At 39.0% G+C, this 22,091-nt stretch overlaps 1 protein-coding gene across 2 annotated transcripts in view; it reads left to right on the top strand.

Moving 5' to 3' along the window:
- Positions 1–22,091, top strand: part of PER2 (period circadian regulator 2) — a 74,789-nt gene that overhangs the window by 34,410 nt on the left and 18,288 nt on the right. For both annotated transcript variants that reach the window (XM_074963968.1, XM_074963969.1), the window contains 11 exons: positions 1,584–1,662; positions 7,956–8,062; positions 9,022–9,175; positions 9,579–9,687; positions 11,190–11,321; positions 13,786–13,882; positions 15,076–15,232; positions 15,332–15,459; positions 16,884–17,084; positions 17,314–17,574; positions 20,638–21,494. In XM_074963968.1, coding sequence (XP_074820069.1) covers positions 1,584–1,662; positions 7,956–8,062; positions 9,022–9,175; positions 9,579–9,687; positions 11,190–11,321; positions 13,786–13,882; positions 15,076–15,232; positions 15,332–15,459; positions 16,884–17,084; positions 17,314–17,574; positions 20,638–21,494 — 2,282 coding nt within the window. The remainder of the gene's footprint in view (positions 1–1,583; positions 1,663–7,955; positions 8,063–9,021; positions 9,176–9,578; positions 9,688–11,189; positions 11,322–13,785; positions 13,883–15,075; positions 15,233–15,331; positions 15,460–16,883; positions 17,085–17,313; positions 17,575–20,637; positions 21,495–22,091) is intronic.

Raw genomic sequence — 22,091 nt, forward strand, 5'->3', positions numbered from 1 at the left:
TTTTTCATGTTATAAACATGAGTATTTAAGGGGGAAGGTACTCAAACTTTTATTTGTGGGTTTTCACATCCTTTCGTGAACAGCAGTATAGGGCTTTCACAGCCAAGTCATGATTATGTGTGTTTTGTTTTTTTGTTTTTTTTTTAAAAAATAACTATAAATGCAGCAGTTGAGGTAGTTGCTGAAGCTCATTTGGAGTCCTTGGATAGAATCCTGACCCCACTGAAGTCAAATGGAAGTCTTGCCATTGACTTCATTAGTGTCAGGATTTCATTCGTAATATGTATCCTCAATTGCCTGCAGAACGTTGGGATGTGGAGAGAAAGATGACATCAACATTGTTCTTGAAGAGGAACATAAACAGCAGAGAAAATAATTGCAAATTGAAATATCAGTTTTCTGATTATGGTTAAGAGAAACCTCTTTGTACATATTTTGCATGAGGATGTATTTATTCACATGGCGTGGGATTTGTCTCCTTACAGGAGGACCACAGAGCCCTTTGTGGTAGGGAAGGCCTATAAATGCACAAGTGTGCTGATACCCAACGTACAAGTAAATCCTTATTTGGGTATGTGTAATCATAAGGCAGGTGTGCACCTAACTGAAGTTATGGCAACACTATCAGGATTCATTTTATGTTTTGCCATACTAGTTTTTCAGAAAAAACATATAGGCCCACATTTTCAGTCATGTACTTTTAATTTTAATCACAATGGTCTTAAAAGCAACATCAGAACTGCAATGTGTAACTGTTAAGCTTGAGCCAAGTCATGAAACCATCCTAAAATGAAAATAGTCTTCTTGGGTAGACGTTTTCTATAGGCATGTTTAAGAATCTGATTCTGCTTGTAAGAGCCATTCTGCTTGAAACAAATCATACTAGCCTCAAGGGTCAGATCCTGGTCCCTGCTGCATCTGCATTGTACCAGCACGCCAACACAAAGCAGCTGGTTTAGTTAGATACTTAGACTTCCCAGTGTAGAGGGATCCCTGAGTGATGTAAAGTTAGAATATCTGCCTTTATGCTCCCTCTTGTAGTCCCTATTATGCCAGGCTTTTTGGGTCCATTTCCAGAGTGCAGCTGCAGTCTGGCAGTTCCCAGATGCCACAGTGGTCCCTTCAGGTGATTGCAAGTGAGTGAAAGTAATACTAGCTTTGGGGCTATCCTCACCTGTGTTGGGAGCCAAACCAGGCCCAGGATCAGGTCGTGGCATATTAAAGCAATGTACATTGTCTTTTGGTCTCACTACCCTCTTGGGTCCTGTGTGAGGTGAAGCTCAGCCACACCCAAGGAGTGAATCCCAGATATCAAGAAACACAACAATTTTGAGTTTGTATCCAACACATTCATCTTGGAGGTAAAATATTGCTATAAATTGTAATATATGGGTGATCAGGACTGCGCTCTGTCATTAGGAGGGTGCAAATGGATGTGAGCCAGTTAGTAACACTGAAGATGGCTGTCTGTTGAGTTAAAATTTATTCCATGCTGACAGAAAGATCCAAGTATTCTGAAGCAATGTATGCATATGAAAAGTGCTTTCAAGCTATTTTTCTTTCTTTTTTTTTTTTTTCCCCAGCACCCAGAATTCCTCCGGACAAGAGAATTTTTACAACTACGCACACGCCAAGTTGTTTGTTCCAGGATATAGATGAAAGGTGAACAACTGAAACTATTTTTTGGGAAGGGCTCTTTTTATCTGTCCTCCACAAAATATCCAATAGCTATACAGCAGTTTTAGCCCTTAACTAGCTTCCATGTTTTAGGAAACAAGCAGATATCTTACATTGCTGTCAAATATATTATTTATGTATGTGTTTTGTGATATATTAAAAAAAAGCCTGGCATACTAAGGACTACAAGAGGGAGCATAAAGGCAGATAGATATAGATACTCTCTCACTCTGTGTGTCTCATTCTTAAAATAATGAATTTAACCAAGAAAAACCAAAAATCCTCGAACTTTAACTGACCGTATATCTATTATAACGTGAATTCACACTATGGATTTCGTTAACAGCTAATTTTTAAGTGACTTTTATTGCAGTTGAAAATGGAAAACATACTTGCCAGCTAATAAACTGCCTGCTAGTAATCAATCGCTCTTCCAACCTATGCTGACATGGGGCGATGTTGTCTCTGCAGAAGAGTGCTTTTAAAACCACAAAACATTACGTATTAAGTAAAAGGAGTCAAAGAATTAAAGTTGGAGAACATTTTAATAAATAACTGTATGCCACACGCATTCCTTGCTGGCACAGTTTCACAGTGGACACGCACTATCCAATTAGATAGCAATCCGTTCTCTTCTATAGTTTTACTGAGTCCTTGAGGGTAAACACTGCAGAGGAATCAGATGATTTTCCCGTGTTGCAGCATTTGTTGCAGTTGAAATTGAGATCTCTGCAGTTGTTTCTGCTGTGTCTGATTCTGAAAAACCTGCTTTGAGCAGTATGAAAAGTTGATCTGGTGAAATTTGAAGAACGTAGAATCTGCTTAGAGTAATGATCCACGTTCCAGGGGTGAAGCCAAATAAGGCATCAAGCCCCCAGATTGGAGGTTGTGACTTTATCTGGAAAATATATGGCACACATGAAACATCAGCAACTATGGTGGAGACTAAGTAAATCTCTTTACCTGGAGAGAGACTTGCATGTTTTATGTACAATATAAACTAATAACGAGACGTCCAAGAACTAGGCTTAATCAATTTATTAACCAGATTATTAGAGTTTAATACAGAAAGGAAAAGTACATATATGACCAACCCCTGTGGTAAACAGCAGTTGCAGTGATCAAACTGTCTCAAAATTCTGTGCTTACTCCTTTGTATTTATACCTACTGGGAGGCATTTTGCCCTTTTTCACTTTACCTAGTACATCTTGTTTTTTATTTTGATTGCATAACACCTTTCCCTTTATACTTACAGTTGCTACAATAACCACTTCCCATATTTTAATAAATACCTTTTATTTATAAGAACTGATTTTCCAGTACTACTGTGCAGGCAAACTGGTAGTGCATAAGAAAGCAATTTACATTCCTGGTTAATAGCTCTGTTTCTGAAAGCTTAGGTTTAGTAAAATTTTGTCTTATATGGTAGCTGTCATTGCAACTCCAGTGCTGTGGTTTCACAAGCTGTATTTATTCACTTTGTCTTTGACTGACTTAGCTGCAAAGTTATATTGATTTCAGTTTAGGCAATAGTCCCATCTCAAAGCACTCTGGTTCTGAACTACTGCTGTGAATTATTTTGAGTTTGAACTTAGTTTGGTCAGCAGTGTTAAGTGCTGTGCACAGACTTTATCACATTATGCCATAGTGGCTCTGACAAACACATACGTCAAAGAGCTCTGATCTTTCTGCTGAGGTGGTCTGTGGGAGAAAAATCTTCCTCAGATGGGATGAGATACTTTTCCAGAGAAGCTACCTAATATAAATTTTTGGGACACAGATTGTTCAGTATTCTGGTTTGTGGATCTTATAAAATGTGAAGCATTAGCTACTTTGTGGGATTTCCATTTACATGTTATCTTTAAGGTGCAGAAGTGGCTCCATGTCTAGTTGGCAGCCGGTGTCAAGTGGAGTGCCCCAGGGGTCGGTCCTGGGGCCGGTTTTGTTCAATATCTTCATAAATGATCTGGAGGATGGTGTGGATTGCACTCTCAGCAAATTTGCAGATGATACTAAACTGGGAGGAGTGGTAGATACGCTGGAGGGGAGGGATAGGATACAGAAGGACCTAGACAAATTGGAGGATTGGGCCAAAAGAAATCTGATGAGGTTCAATAAGGATAAGTGCAGGGTCCTGCACTTAGGATGGAAGAATCCAATGCACCGCTACAGACGAGGGACCGAATGGCTAGGCAGCAGTTCTGCGGAAAAGGACCTAGGGGTGACAGTGGACGAGAAGCTGGATATGAGTCAACAGTGTGCCCTTGTTGCCAAGAAGGCCAATGGCATTTTGGGATGTATAAGTAGGGGCATAGCGAGCAGATCGAGGGATGTGATCGTTCCCCTCTATTCGACACTGGTGAGGCCTCATCTGGAGTACTGTGTCCAGTTTTGGGCCCCACACTACAAGAAGGATGTGGATAAATTGGAGAGAGTCCAGCGAAGGGCAACAAAAATGATTAGGGGTCTAAAGCACATGACTTATGAAGAGAGGCTGAGGGAGCTGGGATTGTTTAGTCTGCAGAAGAGAAGAATGAGGGGGGATTTGATAGCTGCTTTCAACTACCTGAAAGGGGGTTCCAAAGAGGATGGCTCTAGACTGTTCTCAATGGTAGCAGATGACAGAACGAGGAGTAATGGTCTCAAGTTGCAATGGGGGAGGTTTAGATTGGATATTAGGAAAAACTTTTTCACTAAGAGGGTGGTGAAACACTGGAATGCGTTACCTAGGGAGGTGGTGGAATCTCCTTCCTTAGAGGTTTTTAAGGTCAGGCTTGACAAAGCCCTGGCTGGGATGATTTAACTGGGAATTGGTCCTGCTTCGAGCAGGGGGTTGGACTAGATGACCTTCTGGGGTCCCTTCCAACCCTGATATTCTATGATTCTAAGTGAGTGTAATTTGACTTTATGAGCAGGTACTTGCTTGAGAGAGGGGTTTTGCTGTATCCTTTTTGGTGTTTATCACCTCAGATGTGTCTAAAGGAAATAATTTTATTGTTGAGTACTGCTTAAATGTCAATTGGTCCTCCTCTTTTCCTCAAATTCCTCCTCCACAGGGCATGCGCTTGTTTATTTCCATTTGGACTTCTTGGATTTTTTTGGCTTGGCTGCCATTTTACCTGAAGACTGAAACACATCTATGTGTTTGCCCTTCCTAAATTTGCTAGCTCCCTGGTACCTGTGAGTATAGGTGCTGACTCCATTTTGGTTTGTGGATCTTATAAAATGTGAAGCATTAGCTACTTTGTGGGATTTCCATTTACATGTTATCTGGAGCACCCACGGGGGGGAAAAAAAAAATTAGTGGGTGCTTGGCAGCCAGCTCCCCTTCTTCCTTCCCCCAAGTGCCTCTCACCTGCTGGGAAGGAGTGGGGAGGGGGCACACCTTGAGGGAGGGGCAGGGAAGAGGTGGGGTGAGAGCTTGAGGTGAGGCCTGGGCCTGAGCGAGGGTTAAGCACTTAAAAGCCAACAACTGGGCTTGTGAGGCTAAGCCTGGGAAAAGAGCTGGACTCATGATGCCTCTTCAAGAAGAGCTTTTCCAAAAGTGCATTTCCAGGAGTTAAATTTAAAAGGAGTGGGAATGACTATAGGAAGAAGATCATCTTTTTATTTCCTTGGCCCTGGGTACAGCACTCCCCCCTCCTTCGTGGCTGATGCTCTGAGGTCTTCCGTCCTCTATTAGTCTAGTTTAACCAATGAACACTTTTGAACTCTGGTACTCCACATTGTAGAGCAGAGTAGGGCTGCTGCAGCACAATGAACTTAGGATGGTTTTAAGACTGTTACAATAAGTTCCGCAGCCCACACAGCTGATATTTTTATTAATTTTAGGACCATTGGCATTTTCCAAACTACAAGTGAGATGAATGCTTAGGAAGACATGCATGTGTATGCAGTTTTATCACAGTCTCTCAGGAGTCAAGTAGACTATGTAAAACAATACCTCAACTTTAGAGCTTCAGTTTAAGAGTATAGAATTAAATATTTATAATAGAGATCCTGCTGTCAACTGAAAGTTGTTCATTATGTAACACTGAAACTATGAACAGACTTGCACAAGGTAAGTAAAGCTTACATGATGACTAGTGTCTGTTTAGGGGTTGCAGAATCAGAATTTGTCTTAATTATGCAAGTAGATCTGCATATTCAATGTGTTGGGTAAAAAGTAGACCCTTCCCTGTAATTAACTGTCACTCCTACCATATGTTACAATTACATGATGCTCAATAGCCATGTTCTCTTTAAATATGAACTTTAGTATACTGACCAATATGTGCTTCTCTTGAGTCTAATTTAATTCCTGCATAAAATTTTTAACTCACAGTAAAGGTTGATAGTGTATAATAAACCTCTCCTACCAGTTACATAAGTGTTACAATTTAGATTGTGTGTGTTAGTGTTAGTGAATGACCAGATAAGGTATCTTCTACACATATTCTGTTTCCTTAATACTTCATACTTTCTATTAACAATATACACATTTGAATCCAAGTAAATCTCATAATAACCTTAGCTCTTAACCATCCATTCAGTTTTTAGAAATGCTGTTAATCAGCTCATGGAGGAGATATTGTATGTGGAAATAGATAATGATACTAACAGTTCTGATATGTAGAATGTACTTGATAATACCTTATTTGTTGTTAATATGTATCTTGAAATTCAGATTAAAAATTCATGCCTGTTGACTTCTTGCTTAATGGTAGCCAAACTTGCATGTTTCTTCATAACTAAATTAGTGATAAGAGTTCAAGTTGCTAAGATGAGTAGGGCAGGTGTTGCACTCCAACACACCACATAAGGTAGTGTTAGCTAGATTTTTTTTTAAATTTTTATTTGAAAGCTAGCTGAGTGTCTTCCACCTGCCTACTTTCAGGAAAATGAAACCAATTTCACCCCCATCTCTTTCAACCTGGTCATGGGATATTGAAGTCTACCCAAAATGAGAAGTCATTGAGAGTAGATTGAAACCTTCATAATACACTTCCTCTCCTTATGTGCTTGTAGCTTTGAAGTACTTTAAATATCCACATTAACTGTCATAATTGGCATACTCATTTAAAATGAGCAGGCAGCTCACCTCTGAGAGGTTATCATTTCAGGCTGTCTGTAAACTCAGGAAGACGTTGCTTGATCAGTTATGCTCAGGTCATGTTTTCTCTGCAGCACAACAGCTACAGACCTGTTCTTAAATGAATGCTGAGATTTGGGAATAGTTGAGGTCTGTCTGTGTGCTCCAGCCCCTATCCCAAGGAGGTGCACTTCATGCTTTTGGAAACGCTGACTGAACATGTTGGAGGGGAGTTCTCCTATGGACTGTCAGAAGTACACTGCTGAAAGCAGTGCCTGTCCTGTAATGCTTCTAGGCTCCATGGGAGCAAGGACCATGCTTCCCTGGAGTTTGTTCTCTGCTTGTCAGGCACTTTGTCTCTGATAAAAATGCAGATGTCTGAAATCCCATATGTCAACTTTTGATGTCTACAAAGGTAGTTGTTTTTGTATCTTGCCAATAACTTCTTATCCATCAACTTGTTTGGCATAAGTAGGAATGCTGCGAGTAGTACTAAGATGTTTTTCAAGGCACATGTGGGAATTAAGCACCTAGTTGCCAATTGTGCTTTGAAAATCTCCCTAATATGCATATTTTAACTAGTCTATAAATGAGTTTTTGTTGCATTAACGTAAAAGCTTTCTTCATTGGAACAAAGTCATTGGTAAGTTACGGTGGTCTAATAAAATTTTAGACCAGTTTCTAACATTTTAAGTCTTCCTTAATTCCTTTTAAATACCTAAACTACTGGGCTGACTATGTGGCAACTCTTCAGAAAATTAAATCTTTAATCTGAGAGGAAGAGTGGACTTCTAGTTAAGGCACCAGACTAGTTCAGGAGATCAGTTCCTGGTTTTGCCACAGACATCTGGTATGACCTCTCTGTCTCAGCTCCCAGTCTGTAGATTGAGGATGCAGCCCTATTTCAGAGGGGTTTTATGAGAACAAACTCATTCATATTCATGAATGTTAGGGAGGTACTCAGATACTCTGGTGGTAGGTGCCATAGGTAAGTGCTATAAAAATTAATGCAGTCTTCTCCAAAGGGTTGTCACATGTTATGGAACTGATACGAACGCTTCCCCAATGCAATTCCACATTACTTTTTTTAATTTATAAAATAAAAAGCTAAAGTTTGGAAAAGAGAGTTTCAAATGAAATATTTCAAAATAGGATTTTTTGTGCATTTACTCTACTTGACTTTCTTTTTCTTAAATTTTTTTTCAGAGCTGTACCTCTTTTGGGATACCTACCTCAGGATTTAATAGGAACCCCTGTTTTATTGCATCTTCACCCAAGTGACAGACCTCTAATGCTAGCAATTCACAAAAAAAGTATGTTATCTCTTACATTGGCAAATAGGGTAGATTTGTCTAAGAACTCTACAAAATACAAGTTAGAATTCAGAGACCTTAAAACTTTCAAGGAACTAAAGGGGAGACAAGCTGGTAGGTTGTATAGAATTAGTCAATTTTCTGATTATTTGTTTTGAAAGCAAAGAAAAACTAAACTATACATTTTTCATTTGGTTTACAGCTGAACATTTAACACTAGTCAACAACAAAACAGGAGAATTATTATTCAAGTTCTTGCTCCTTAGGGTAAAATCTGACTCTTGTAGACAAAATGGCCATAATAAGTAAATATGTTAGCCATTTATCAGAAAGATAATTGTCTCAAGATCACACTCATATACATAGTCATTTTTGAGTGATCTTTTTTCTTTGATTAATGAATTGACAGGAAAGAGAATATGAGCCTCTTGGTCAGTGTCAACTCTTTTTGCATAAATTTTGAAAATGGAATAATTTTTCATTTATTTTTTCTGGGGACATTTTTCTTGGTGCAGTTAGTGTTGCTACGATGGCATCAAGTATGTTTTATGTACAAAATGCATTTACAAAAATATATATATTTAGGTCTTCTATCTAGTGAATAATTTTATGTTGGAGAACAAAAATTCAGTATTGCAAATAGTCTGATTTATTTTCATTAAAATGTGTTTGTAGATGTTGGTATGGGCAAGGAATATAATTTAAATGTTTATAAATTTAAATATGTTCAGTGAAGGTTGGTTTCCTCTGGTGGCCAAACACTTGTAATTTTCCCTTCGATGTGAAATTACCCCGAGTTTGGTTACTGGATAAACCTTATGTCTGCCATAAATATATACATATTCAATTTTTTGTTGTTGTGAAACTATTGTAAACATTGAATAAAAGCATATTAAATATAATTTCCACATGAAATATGGAATATAAAACTGACATTTTTTCTAAAACTTGCATTATAGTACTTCAGTATGGTGGACAGCCTTTTGACTATTCACCAATCAGGTTCTGCACTAGAAATGGGGAATACATAACTATGGACACCAGCTGGTCTAGTTTCATTAATCCTTGGAGCCGAAAAGTCTCATTTATAATTGGAAGACACAAAGTTAGGACGTAAGTAGACAAGTTATTAGATTCTCATATTTATTAATGAGGGTGGGGGGTTCAAGTTTGCGTAGCAGCTCTTTTTAAATTAGTGGAAGAGAGCTGTACAAAAATGACCAACTCAGACTGCTTTTTTTATCTTGGTATTTGGGTTTTGTGATTGTAAGTGTATATTATAATACATTAAATGCTTTTAACAAATTTGTAAGTGCTGCAGGTTTTTCCAATATTGTCAAGAGTTACTTCAGAATGGAGAAGCCATGTTCAGAGTAAGGTTGCACATTTTATCAGATTCAAAGTTTTTTAGATGCAATAGAATAGGAACAAGAGCCTATTTAATATATATGAGAGATTAATTAAAGTTGTGTTTTTACATGCATTTGGAATATTTTGGGTATGATGATTTTTACAGTGGTCCCTTAAATGAAGATGTATTTGCTGCTCCCACCTACACAGAAGATAAAATCCTTCATCCTAGCATTCAGGAAATCACAGAACAAATATACCGGCTGTTGTTACAGGTAAGGTCTGGGGTTTTATATGGTGCTGGGGTCTTGGGTACTTACATGGCCCCCATTACTGCAGTATCGAGAGTCTTTTATCTTTAATACATTTGTCTTCATAACATCCCTTTGCGGTATCAGTGTATTAACCCTATTTTACAGATGTCATTTGTTTAATTATCTAATTCTCCACTATGTAACACGTTCCTTTACACAAATTTACAATCAAAAACTTAATGCCCTTATGATCCCATCTGCATTTTACACCAGGAATCTCACAACCTACGCCAACAAATGTACCCAGCCTTTTATTCTCCCCATTCAATAGTTTAAATGATTACAGTTTACTTTTTAAGTACAAAAGTTATATTCCCTCCCCCCCCCCCCCATCACCATAGCAGTGGTAACAAGAATTAATTGCATTGCAGTCCATTCTCCCAATTCAGACAAAATGGCCTGTTCAGCATCATAATGAGGAGATCAAAATAACACTTTTCTTTTGGGTGGAAAATGATCTTCCTGTATGACACATTAGGATAGAGGTCCCCAAACTGTGGGGTGTGCCCCCTGGGGGGAGGCGGGACATGGAGGAACATTTCAGGGGCACAGCTGGGGGCTGGGCCAGCTCCCATGGGAGAGTGGGGAGGGAGCGCCACCCAACTTTGCTCCTGGTCCCCAGTCCTGCACCCAGGGCCCCAGCTGCCAGCCCCAGCTCTGGAAGGGATGGGGGAGTGCAGACAAGTAAGGAGGGGCATGAGGTAAAAAGTTTGGGGATCACTGGATTCGGGCCACATAAATTCATATACTCCACTAATGTGCTCCAAATCGAACAACACCTGCAGTTCCCCAAGTATCCAACAGATACTGGCACTATTCCATGCATAAGACTGTCAATATATTACACAGGGGTAGAGTTAAGGTTAATTATTTAATCTTAATGACAGTTTTCCAGACTGCAAGACACTTAGTTATTTAAAACTACAATTTGCTTTTAATATCCCATGATGGAGTGAGTTATAGCTTTATCCTTAATTTTTGGGGGGGTTTTGTCTGATAATGGTTAGGTTTTTAAACTGTTATAAAGTTGAATTCTTTATTTGCCTGATGGTGGTATCTTTTAAACTTCTTTATTTGGGATTTTAAGAAGCTACACAATAGTCCCACTCAGTCTAACAATAAAGACATTAATAGACAGTATTTTATCTTTATCAAAAGTGATATAGGTATATTTGACCAGGTAGAAATACTGTCAGTGTTGCATTCAAAATCATGCTGTGGTTTAACTTGCTATGATTTCTTCATTAGAAGTCAAATATACTATCCTTATTAAAGTATATTTCAAACTACCCCAACCCTGCAATGAACTTCGCTTTGTGCAGAGTCCTATTGACTACTTTGGGGTGTATCCCTGTCTGGGGTCTTAAGAAAGCATGCAGCTGTAGTATCTTGCTAGTTTTTTCTCATTCTGAATTATCAGTATGTGCTAAACTTTTGTTAAAGTTGATGGCTAATATTTGCAGCCTGTACACAACAGTGGATCTAGTGGCTATGGAAGTTTGGGTAGTAATGGATCACATGAGCATTTAATGAGTGTAGCATCATCCAGTGACAGCAATGGGAACAACAATGAGGAGACGCTAAAGGACAAGCATGTAAGTTTTTAATTTTATTTTTTAAATGAAGTCTTTTTGGTACAAAACTCGCTATAACTGAAAATGATTTTTACTGTTACTGTGGTTTCAAATTCTGGGCTGGGACTGAGGCTATTGCTTCATTGTGGCTCTGGCTAGGCCCCTCCAGCAGAAATGTTGGGGAGATGGTTGGTCCTGTTTGAGAGGAATTCCTATCCAGGACCAAAAACAGTGGTGGATTAGCCAGTGGGCCAATGGGGCCTGTGCCCATGGACCCTGGAAAAATGGGCGCCGACCTGTTCCATCTGCTCCCCAGTAGGAGCGCTGGGAGGGCAGAGTTGGGGCACAGGGGCTTGCCCCACTCCGCCCGCCTGGTGCTCCTGCCAGGGAGTCGGGGAAGCCCCTGACCCTGCTCCCTGGCAGGAGCACCGGGCAGGCAGGGGAAGCCCCCATACCCTCACCCCATTTCCCCAGCAGGAGCAGGGAGGAGACGGGCCTGCAGGTGGAAGGGGTGGAGCAGGGCCCCTACTTGCTCTGGCCCAGGGCCGCACAAAAGCTTAATCTGCCTCTAAGCGGGGACATAGCTTTATTAGTTTTGCACAACATTTTTTTTCCTTAATTTTGTAAGGGAAGAGCTAGTTGGGTGGCTATCTGTTTATGGATGGAAGAAATGAGGGGGAGGAAATCTTTGTATTTGTCTTTTTCCTGTGAGGGTTGAGACATTCTACAGAAGAGCAGTGAACTTGTATCATGTGTGGATGGCCTAAATTGAGGAAATAACCCCCACTGCATTGCAAGTGTGAGACAGTTGTCTATGAATGATTGTCCATATGGTTTCCACTCATGTACATGGGAAAAGATTCTTTCTGAATAGCAGTGTCCTTTGAGGCTGTGCCTGGGCCTTGAGATTGGATTCCTTTGCCAACAAGAAAAACTGATGACACTGCCCTAGCAAATAGTTAGTGGGTTTTTGTTTTTTTTAGTTCAGGGTTGAATCAAAAAAATATGAAAACAACTCATTTCAGTTCAAACTAAAACTGAATTTTTAGTTTTTCTTGCCAAAATAACAAAACCAGACCCCTTTGTTTTGGGTTGAGTGCAGCATTTTTGTTCAGTCTGAAATTTTTTTATCATTTTAATTTTTCATTTTGGGTTGTTTTTGGATACTTTTACCTATAGATCTTTTTTTTATTAGCTAAATTTCATAATGAACTGATATTTTGAAATGACAAGTTGAAATGTGTTTTGACCTTTTTGACTCTCTTCCATTTTTGGTTGAAACTATTCACTGAATTGGACCTGAATTCACAAATAGTTTTGATGCCCCCCCCCCCCCCAAAGAGGAATGGTCCTGGGCCTTTTTGCTGGCCAGGGCAGACTATGTTTTTGGTGCCCACCTGGAGAAACTGAGCCAAAAAACCCACCTCTCTGGCTCGTACAGAGTCCTCTGGAAGACGATGCCCAGGGTGACTGCTCTGGTTGCCTGGACCTAGAAGCATTTTTTGGGGCAATTTAGCATTCACTGAAAAATTTCGCCCAGCTCTAGTATTTGTGTGTTTTGCATTGGGCTGGCATTCAAATCTGGACTGCAGAAGTTTGCAGATTCTTCTGAAAAATATTTTAAAAATTTATTTAATATAACTTCTTAGTGATACTACTGTTGTGCTACAACTCCTGTGGGCTTTCGAGTATGTCATTGTCTTTGTTTTCTACCGATCAATACAAATATTGTGTGCAGGAAAAAGTATCTTAGCGTTCACTAAAACCTTATTTAAAGACTTCTACCTTCCCCGTCTTGATTTAAAGAATTTTTTTTCTAAACATCCGCATCAGAAATACAGCTTTTTGTTGAAACTATTCTAGCAAGTCCAGAGGCAGGGTCAGAATTATACATTTTGTGGGGATAGACTAAGAATTTTTAATTAATGCTTTTTAAAAAGGCAGGCAGATCTTTTGAAGTGCTATATTAAGCATTTTTTTTCCAGAGACCATAAATGGGACTGCGTCTGTGTAGAATATTCTTTTTCTAATCTTCCTCTGCCAGCTCAGTTGCTAGTTTTAAATGGCCCAATATTTTGGGGAAAAGTGTTTTTGTTCTTGGTAGTTTGTGGTCCCCTAGCTAACACTGGAAGAATTAAATGCAGTCTGAGATGCGACTATGCCAACTACAGTGTGTAGTAAAATTATGTAAGTCTTTGCTTTGCTTTCTCAGTCAAGGAAAAAAATCATAGTCACCAGTCCTTTCAATATTTGTACACAGCCCATGGAAACAACCTTCCCAGCTCGGGTCAACAGGTTAGGTTTGTGAGGCTCGCACTAGCACTTTAAAAATGGCTGTGTGGACAGCAAAGCTCTTTGAAGTTGCGACTCAGGCTGGAGCTTGGGTTCTGAAGCCTAGGGACTTCATTGAGGACCCAATATGTATGAATAAGCCAAAATTTTCTAGTGACTACTTTCTCTTCACACACCCCTTGACACTTTTCAGGTGACATGTCAAGATGCACATACGGCCAGAAATGAAGGGCAACATGTTTTCACTGGTAGAAGAGTGAAGCTGGAACATACGAAAAAGTCTTTTGGAGGTAAAACAGCATGAGTTTGCATTTTTTTTTTTTTCCCCCCCCTGTAAAACAGCAGAATTTCAGATTTTTTTGTTCACAAGTCAGCTGTGTTAAAGTAACTAAATACAATTTCCAGGCCAAATATAACTGTCAGACTATAATACTAACTGGGAAACAGAACATTCTTTTTATTTGGTACTTTTTGTGTTTATGGATGTGAGCTCAGTGTTTGAGAATTGTATCTAATATCTTTTTGGAATTTTCCAGTTAATTGAATATTTTTGTGATAGCTATTAAGTCTTTGGAAGTTGTCCAAGTGTGTTCTAAGATAACTATTTGGATTATGCTATGTTATAAGTAATTTAATTATTATTCTCTGTCTCTCTCCTTGCATATTTGTTCTGTTTCTGTAAGTAGTAAATTCCTTCAAGCAGGGACTTTATTTTGTACTGCAACATTGTTGGTACATAATATAGATGCAGTTGTAAGATGTATAGTGAGAACTTTCCTGGATCCTGTCTTCATTGCACACTATTCTCTTTAGCCTTATTGTGGAGTATTCCACCAAACCATCAGATAATTGCATTTTTTAGTGGGTATTAGATCATGTCAGCATAGATATTGTAACAAATGCTTCTGCCCAACAATTCTGGTGTGACTCAGAGAAAATGTCATGAGGCACATGAATTGAGCTCACAGTTTTTAAAGTGAAAAGCTAAATTTAGGAAGGGACAAAAGGTTACAAAAACAACTAAAATATTTTCTCTTTGCTTGTAACTCCAAAAATTAATAGATACTTTCAACTTGTTATCACTCATAAGATTTAAAATTTGGACATACAAAGAGTTTGGCTATTCCCCTGGTTCCTTTATACTGTACATCCACCATAGTAGTCCTCAGACCCCATAGATTCTGTGATTATGCTGACTTAAAATAAGTAATTACTGAATACATGGGCATTGTAATGCGAATTAAATTTCAAGTTAAAACTATAAGGACTATTGGTTTTCCGCTAAATGTGAAAAACGTTTATGCAGTATTCTGTTGCATGTGACTTGCACAAACATTTTATTGCAATATTTACTGGTTTTACTGTATTTTAATGAAGGATAACTTCTGAGTCATTGAGGGAAGACATAAATTAGGGATTTACATCTGCTTTATTTTAAGAGTTATGAAGGGTTAACTTGTAATAAGCATAAATCTTTATACAGAAAAAACAAATTGTTCCAGTGTTCGGATGGAAGATATAACTGAAAAGGATACTGTAGCCATTGCTGCTCATAAGAATGTGATTACAGAGGAACTGGCTTGGAAGGAACAACCTGTGTATTCCTATCAACAGATTAGTTGTTTAGACAGTGTCATCAGGTAGGCTTCCATCCAATGTGTATTGTTGGTGTGTAAACTGTTTTTAACCCCGAAGTTTACAACATTTTTATTTAACTTTGTTAAACACTTATTATATAGGTATTTGGAGAGTTGCAGCATACCTGGCACAGTAAAGAGAAAATGTGAACCTTCATCAAATGCTGCTTCACTGAGTTCTGATGATCAGAAGCAGAAAACAGCTGATAATGCCATAAAGCCATTAGGAGGTAAAAATTAATTTTTAAAATTAGGATTTAACATAAACGTCAATTCTGTGCAGAACATTCTCAAATATAGATTTTTTTTTTTTTTTTTTTTTTTGGGTGGAGTGGGGAAATGCCCATGTTAGATTTTGACAGTCTCATGTCTAACAAGACAATTCAGAGTAACAGCTGTGTTAGTCTGTATTCGCAAAAAGAAAAGGAGTACTTGTGGCACCTTAGAGACTAACCAATTTATTTAAGCATAAGCTTTCGTGAGCTACGTGCTCAAATTGGTTAGTCTCTAAGGTGCCACAAGTACTCCTTTTTTCTTTTAACGAGACAATGTGGTAGTGAAATCAAAATTCCAAATAACTCTAGCTGAGGGTAACTTCTGCACTGTCAAAGACAATTCTTGAAATTTCTTAGTTTCATTATCTGTGCACACTGAACAAATCACATTAGTATTAGATTTTTAAAAAGCTACATAAAATTGTGAAAATTCATGTATGTTTGCAGTTTTTGTAGTTTGCTAATCTGTTTTTGGTTAAGATTCCCTTAATTGGCAAGTTTCTGAAGGCCTTGACAGCTAATCACAATAGAAATAGCAATTATCTTATTTTGGTTTTGACATTTGAACAGCTGTGATTTTTTTATGGTAATCACACAAGTGCATTGAGCATATTAATATACATAATTTTCCTGGGGGTCAAAGCTAAAGCAAATCAATTAAGAGGCAAGCATTGGATATGACAAGTTTATAAGTAATTATACAATTTTAAAGTAACCAAAGATATGTTGTACTTTTGATGGCTATTGCATCTCCAAGAACTAGGTATAAGGTTGGCATAATTGTTGGAAAAGAGACAGAGGGAATAGAAAAGGGAGGCAGAAGGACTACATAAATAGGCATGGCAAATTTGATTTTTATTTTTTATAATTTTGACAGATATTTGTTTTTAAGCATTTGTTTTGATTTTTATCTTTTTTTTTAAGTGTTCATAATTGTTGGAAGTTATGAGAGGGGTCAAACAATTATTTATTTAATGACGGTAGACAGTGAGATTCAAAAAGCTAAAGCTTTATAACCATTAAAACACAAATTGTCAACATCACATGTCAAAATATATCCTTAAATCAAATACTAAGTTCTCAAGCAGCATTCTTCTTACTTCGCGTATCTGTAAATTTCAGCTGTTATCGATGGAAATACTTTTCTATATGTGTTAGAGGACAATAGTATGTTGTCTTGAAAGTTGAGGTAATATCTGATATAAACACGTTGGCCCTTGCTGAACTATTGGGAATGAACAGAATCTGAATAACTTCGCTGTCTTCTCAAAAGCAATTCAGTCTTTGGCATTTTATGACTCAGGCGATTGATTTTTTTTTTCATTAGCTTATTTCATGTTTCATCTAATGAAGTTTTATTAACTTTTTTTCTTCTAAAGAAAGAGTGCTGTTGAAAACTCGTATAGATCCTGCTGTGTTGAAGACATCTGATAAATCAAATGGTCCTCCGGTAGTTGGTGCTCACTTAACCTCTTTGGCTTTACCTGGGAAACCAGAAAGTGTTGTATCCTTCACCAGTCAGTGCAGCTACAGTAGCACCATAGTTCATGTTGGGGACAAAAAAACACAACCTGAATTAGGTACAGTACTTACTGTTGAAATGAATAGCTTAATTTAAGACATTTTACCACTGGTTGACAGTGGAATAGCTAGTTACAATGGGAATGATGTAAGTTTTTTGTTGCTATAGAATACTTATGGACAGACATCTTATTTTAGTTACAGTGCTTTTATCATAAAGTCTTAATTTTGAAGTTGGCAGAATATTTTGCCTCATTTGCCTTAAATATTTTTTCACTTTTGTTCTAGAAATGATAGAAGATGGTCCTAGTGGAACAGAACTCTTAGTTAGTCAAATTCTTGTCCCTCCATCCAACACTATACATGTAAACCAGGAAAAGGAGCCATTTAAGAAACTGGGACTTACAAAGGAAATCCTTGCAGTGCATACACAAAAAGAAGAGCAGAGCTTTTTGAATAAATTCAAAGAAATCAAAAGATTCAAGATTTTTCAATCCTGCTGCAATTACTATGTACAAGATAGACCCATAGGACGTCCTGGTGAACGTGGTAAGACAATAGTTGTTGTCCTTTGAATTATTATTTTTTTTAACCATTAAAATGATCTGTGAACAGGAAAACAATGTCTTAGATGTTGCAGGTTCAGAAGCTATTGTTAAACCATGGATCGCTTTAAGGGTGGTACAAATGCAATTGTCACTTTTCTTTGCGTAAAGTTAGGCTTCAGGGTTCAGTGAACCCTGGATATGAAATCCTGCCCCTTCCAGGAAGCCCAGAATGGAATGGAGAAGGGACACTGATCTGTAGGGCACAGTGGTAGGAGGAAACAATAGAAGAACATTATATGTAAAATAGGCATGTATCTTTTGTATTGGTAACTGGCATCCATTACAAATTGAAGATTGTTTGCATTTGTATTTAAAGAATCTGTAGCTGGGTGGCCAAACTTACTGGCTTCCAAGCCGCAAACAACAATCTTCAGAAGTTTTGAAAGGTGGGGCACACCTGCCAGGAGCTGGGGCTTTGGTCTTCGGCCCCACTCCTGCTGAAGCCCTGAGCCCTAGCAGGTGCGCCTGCAGGGCTGAAGCCCCAAGACACCCTTTTTCCCCCTTCCCCCCCCCCCCGCTATCTCTGCTGGACAGAAGCCCCAATCCTACTGCAAGGCAGAGGCCCTGAGCTCTTTCCCCGCCCCCCAAGTCTGGTAGGCAGAGAATGGGGAGATGTCAGGGGCTTGCAAGCTGCACTTTTACAATAAAAGAGCTGCATGTGGCTCATGAGCCTCAGTTTGGCCGCTGTTGATCTATAGCATAAAGCATAAAATTGGTAAGTCCTTTAAAAGTGAGATGTTATGCTATATCTGTGGTGTTATGCTATACCTGTGATGGGATGTATAAATCCCACACAGATGAGGAAGGCCTCAGAGTCCAGGTGGTGGGGCTAGCCCTGTCTTTCCAGCCCTGTCAATCGTGGATGATAATGAGGAGGCTTTTAAACTGCAGTCACCTGTGGGGGAAGAGCAGGATTGTCCTAAGCAGCAGACTGCAGGAGTGACTCCTGAAGCTGTGGATGGAACCCGTAGCCAGGATACCTTCACCCTGACCTAGAGGAGAGTATAGCAGACCTCAGAGCCTGACTCAGAGGTCCAGCCAGAGCAATCTCCCCAAAACCCACTACTTTGGTGCTGGATCTCTGGTAGCACTATAGACTTGCCAAACACACCCCCTTACTGCAACTGCAGGGAGGAATTATCCCTGAACATCTTTGGGGTTGTGACTTTCATCTGGAGAGACTTAAGAAGGCCCACAAAGGACAGAGCACTCCCTCCCCCCACTTGCAAATAGTAAGGAACCACACAATGTAGATAACTGGGCATGGTTAGGTTCTCCCACCCCCGCAGTGGGGAACCACCAAGGATTCTGTTACTAGGTCCTTAAAACATAAATCAACAAAACATACAGTCGAACCTCAGAGTTACGAACACCTCAGGAATGGAGATTGTTCGTAACTTAGAAATGTTTGTAACTCTGAACAAACCATTGTTTCAAAAGTTTTACGACTGAATGTTGTTTTAATACAGCTTTGAAACTTTACTATGCAGAAGAAAAATACTGCTTTTAACCATCTTAATTTTAATGAAACAAGCACAGAAACAGTTCCCTTACTATGTCAAATCTTTTTTTTAAACTTTCCCTTTATTTTTTTAGTAGTTTACATTTAACACAGTACTGTACTCTGTTTGCTTTTTTTTGTCTCTGCTGCTGCCTGATTGTGCGCTTCCAGTTCCAAATGAGGCTTGTGGTTGACTGGTCAGTTAGTAACTCTGGTGTTTGTAGCTCTGAGGTTCTACTGTACTACAAGTTGCCATGACAAATGAGGACAAAATATTTCATCAATGAATATCTTGTTTGAAAGTTAGCCACTGAGAATCAAATCCATAAAAGTAATATTTAAACTTATGTATGGAATTGTTCTTCACTTCTACAGTGTATATGATCAATATTTTAACAGAAGATTCAAATTCTATTAACCTCTTTATGGCAGGATGTGAACTTCTACAAATTGTGCGCTAGTGCATTTTACATTAATATTAAAAACAAAGGGGGAGTCTCATCCCAAGTTTTGGAACTGATGGATAAATTCACTTAAGTAATTTTGTGATGGTGATGAATGAAAATGATCATGAAAAGATGGTCATATTATGGGGTAGAGAACTAATGTATTGAACTGATTTTAGATCAGCAGTGTCAAACTCAGTCTGAGAGGGCAGAATTCCATTTTTAATTATGGCTCATGTATCATGGTGGCTGTTGACATCTACATACTGTGCACAGTTCACAGCAAGGTGTTTAACACCACTGATAACTGAGAAACTTTCTTCCCTGCCTTCTGGCAAGTGTGCACCAGAATTGAGATTTTCAAATATGTGAAATTTATGAATTTCTTTCATCTATCAATCCAGTTGACTACTGACACCAGTTTAGTTCGTAACAAAAAAATTTTTAGTGTAGTCTTCCACATAAAATAAAGCAATACTCTCTTCTACATAAGATCTTTTCCTCAAAAAAAAAAGGGGGGGGGGAGAAAAAGGGGGGGGGACCCCAAACGCCACCCCCCTTCTCCTAATTTTGCTACATCTTTTGTTTTGGATTTATTCCCTCTTTTTTGTCTGCACCTCTTTTGCTTGCTTGAGAGTCTTTATAGTTTCTTCCTAAATTAAAGGCGTGTGTGTCAGTGATCCTCTAAAACAGAGGGCTAGAATTGCCTTTCTGTAGTTGCTGTTTTTATTGGCCAGAGAATTCTAGAGGTACTCGCTCCTCAAAAACTGAAGTCACTGCATCAAAACTGTTGGCCAAAGAGGCGAAGGACAACATTTTGGGCACAAAATGCACAGCTTTTTCCCCCTCCTCTTGATTTTCCTCTCTCTGCAATTGTGCTAATACAGCTGCTCCTGCCAAGTTTCTGCGCCAGAGGTGGAAGAGTGAACCTGACTCCTCCCTAGTTAGTTCCGTTCTGTTGGAATAGAGCAACAGACGCAATTTTCAGCAGCTTCTGAGGATGACTTGAAGGGGACACTTCACAATTTGATGTAATTATTTCCCCACTGTGTTCCAGGTGCTCGTGGGCAAAGAAATGGCACTTCTGGAATAAATCAGTCCTGGAGGAAAAGTGGAAAGAACAGGAAATCAAAACCAAAACGAATTAAACCACAGGAATCCTCAGACAGTACAACTTCTGGACCCAATCCCCCTCATCAGTTCCCTCTGCAAGGTCTAAATAGTACAGCTTGGTCACCATCAGATACTTCTCAAGCTAGCCATTCAGCCATGTCTTTCCCTGCTACTATGCCTGCATATCCACTCCCAGTTTTTTCAGCAGCGGGAACTGTGCCACCAGGTCCTGAGGCTTGCCTTTCTGGTTTCAGTGATTTACCAGACTCTGGAAATAATTGTCCTATGCAGCCATCGCAGTTCTCTGCACCTCTTGTAACGCCAGTGGTAGCACTTGTGCTCCCCAACTACATGTACCCTCAAATTAACAATAATTTACCCCAGACACTTTACAATGGCCAGCCTAACTTTTCTGCTGATCCTACTTTCTCTTCACAGTCAGTGTTTTCAACACAGCCGCCATTAGCTGCCCCAAATCCTTTCCCTCAACGGACGTTCTTTCCAACACAACCATTCCATTATAATACACTAGCAGAAAGCAAAAAGGCTCCTGCCATGGAATCACGAAATGATCCATCCCGTTCCTCCACGCCGCAGTCTCTTGAGCCTCAAGATCACACCTCACCACCTTTGTTCCAGTCAAGGTGCAGTTCTCCTCTACAGCTAAACCTTCTGCAATTAGAAGAAACCCCCAAAAGTGCTGAAAGTGGAGCTGCTGCTGGTTTACATGGCACTTTAATTGAAAGAGGAGCCACGGACAAACCCATAACTGATGACAGCAGCAGAAAAGGATCCTCTCCTGTAAGTATTTGCATATAGTTTCCAAAAAAAAATACATCTTTACAGTTTGAACATACCTATTCTTCATAGTCCGTGTGCAGAAAGTACAGTACATTTGGCAAATGAAATGAGGAAATGAATTAATATATGTATCTTTCCACCATTGTAGCTTTTCCTTGGTCTACTTGGTATAGTAAAATTGTACAGACCATCAGTCAGTTTCCCCTTTACCTTACGTTCCTTAAATTTCAAGGATCAACATGTGGGTGTTGATTTTGTTGAATTTAAACTCAGAAAATCTGAGGATCTCTGTTGGAATAATGTTTGCTATACAGGATTTAACAACACTGAGGTAGGCTAATAGTGAGATGATTTGGACCCCTGTTAACCTTTAAAAACTTATGTAGTATGTGGGGGGGGTGTGCGCATGTGCAAACACATACCCAAGATATGTATACTGTTGTGTACTTATGAATCATTAAATATTATGCAGTTAATTGTAGTAAATGACATTAGCAGTATTAACCTAATATGGAATCCCTAAAAATAGTTATTGGGCATTTGGATTTTCTGATGTAGTTGATGCCAAATACATTGATGCTAATGCATATGCCCTGG

Source organism: Natator depressus, chromosome 9, assembly GCF_965152275.1.
Source record: "Natator depressus isolate rNatDep1 chromosome 9, rNatDep2.hap1, whole genome shotgun sequence".
Taxonomy (NCBI): Eukaryota; Metazoa; Chordata; order Testudines; family Cheloniidae; genus Natator; species Natator depressus.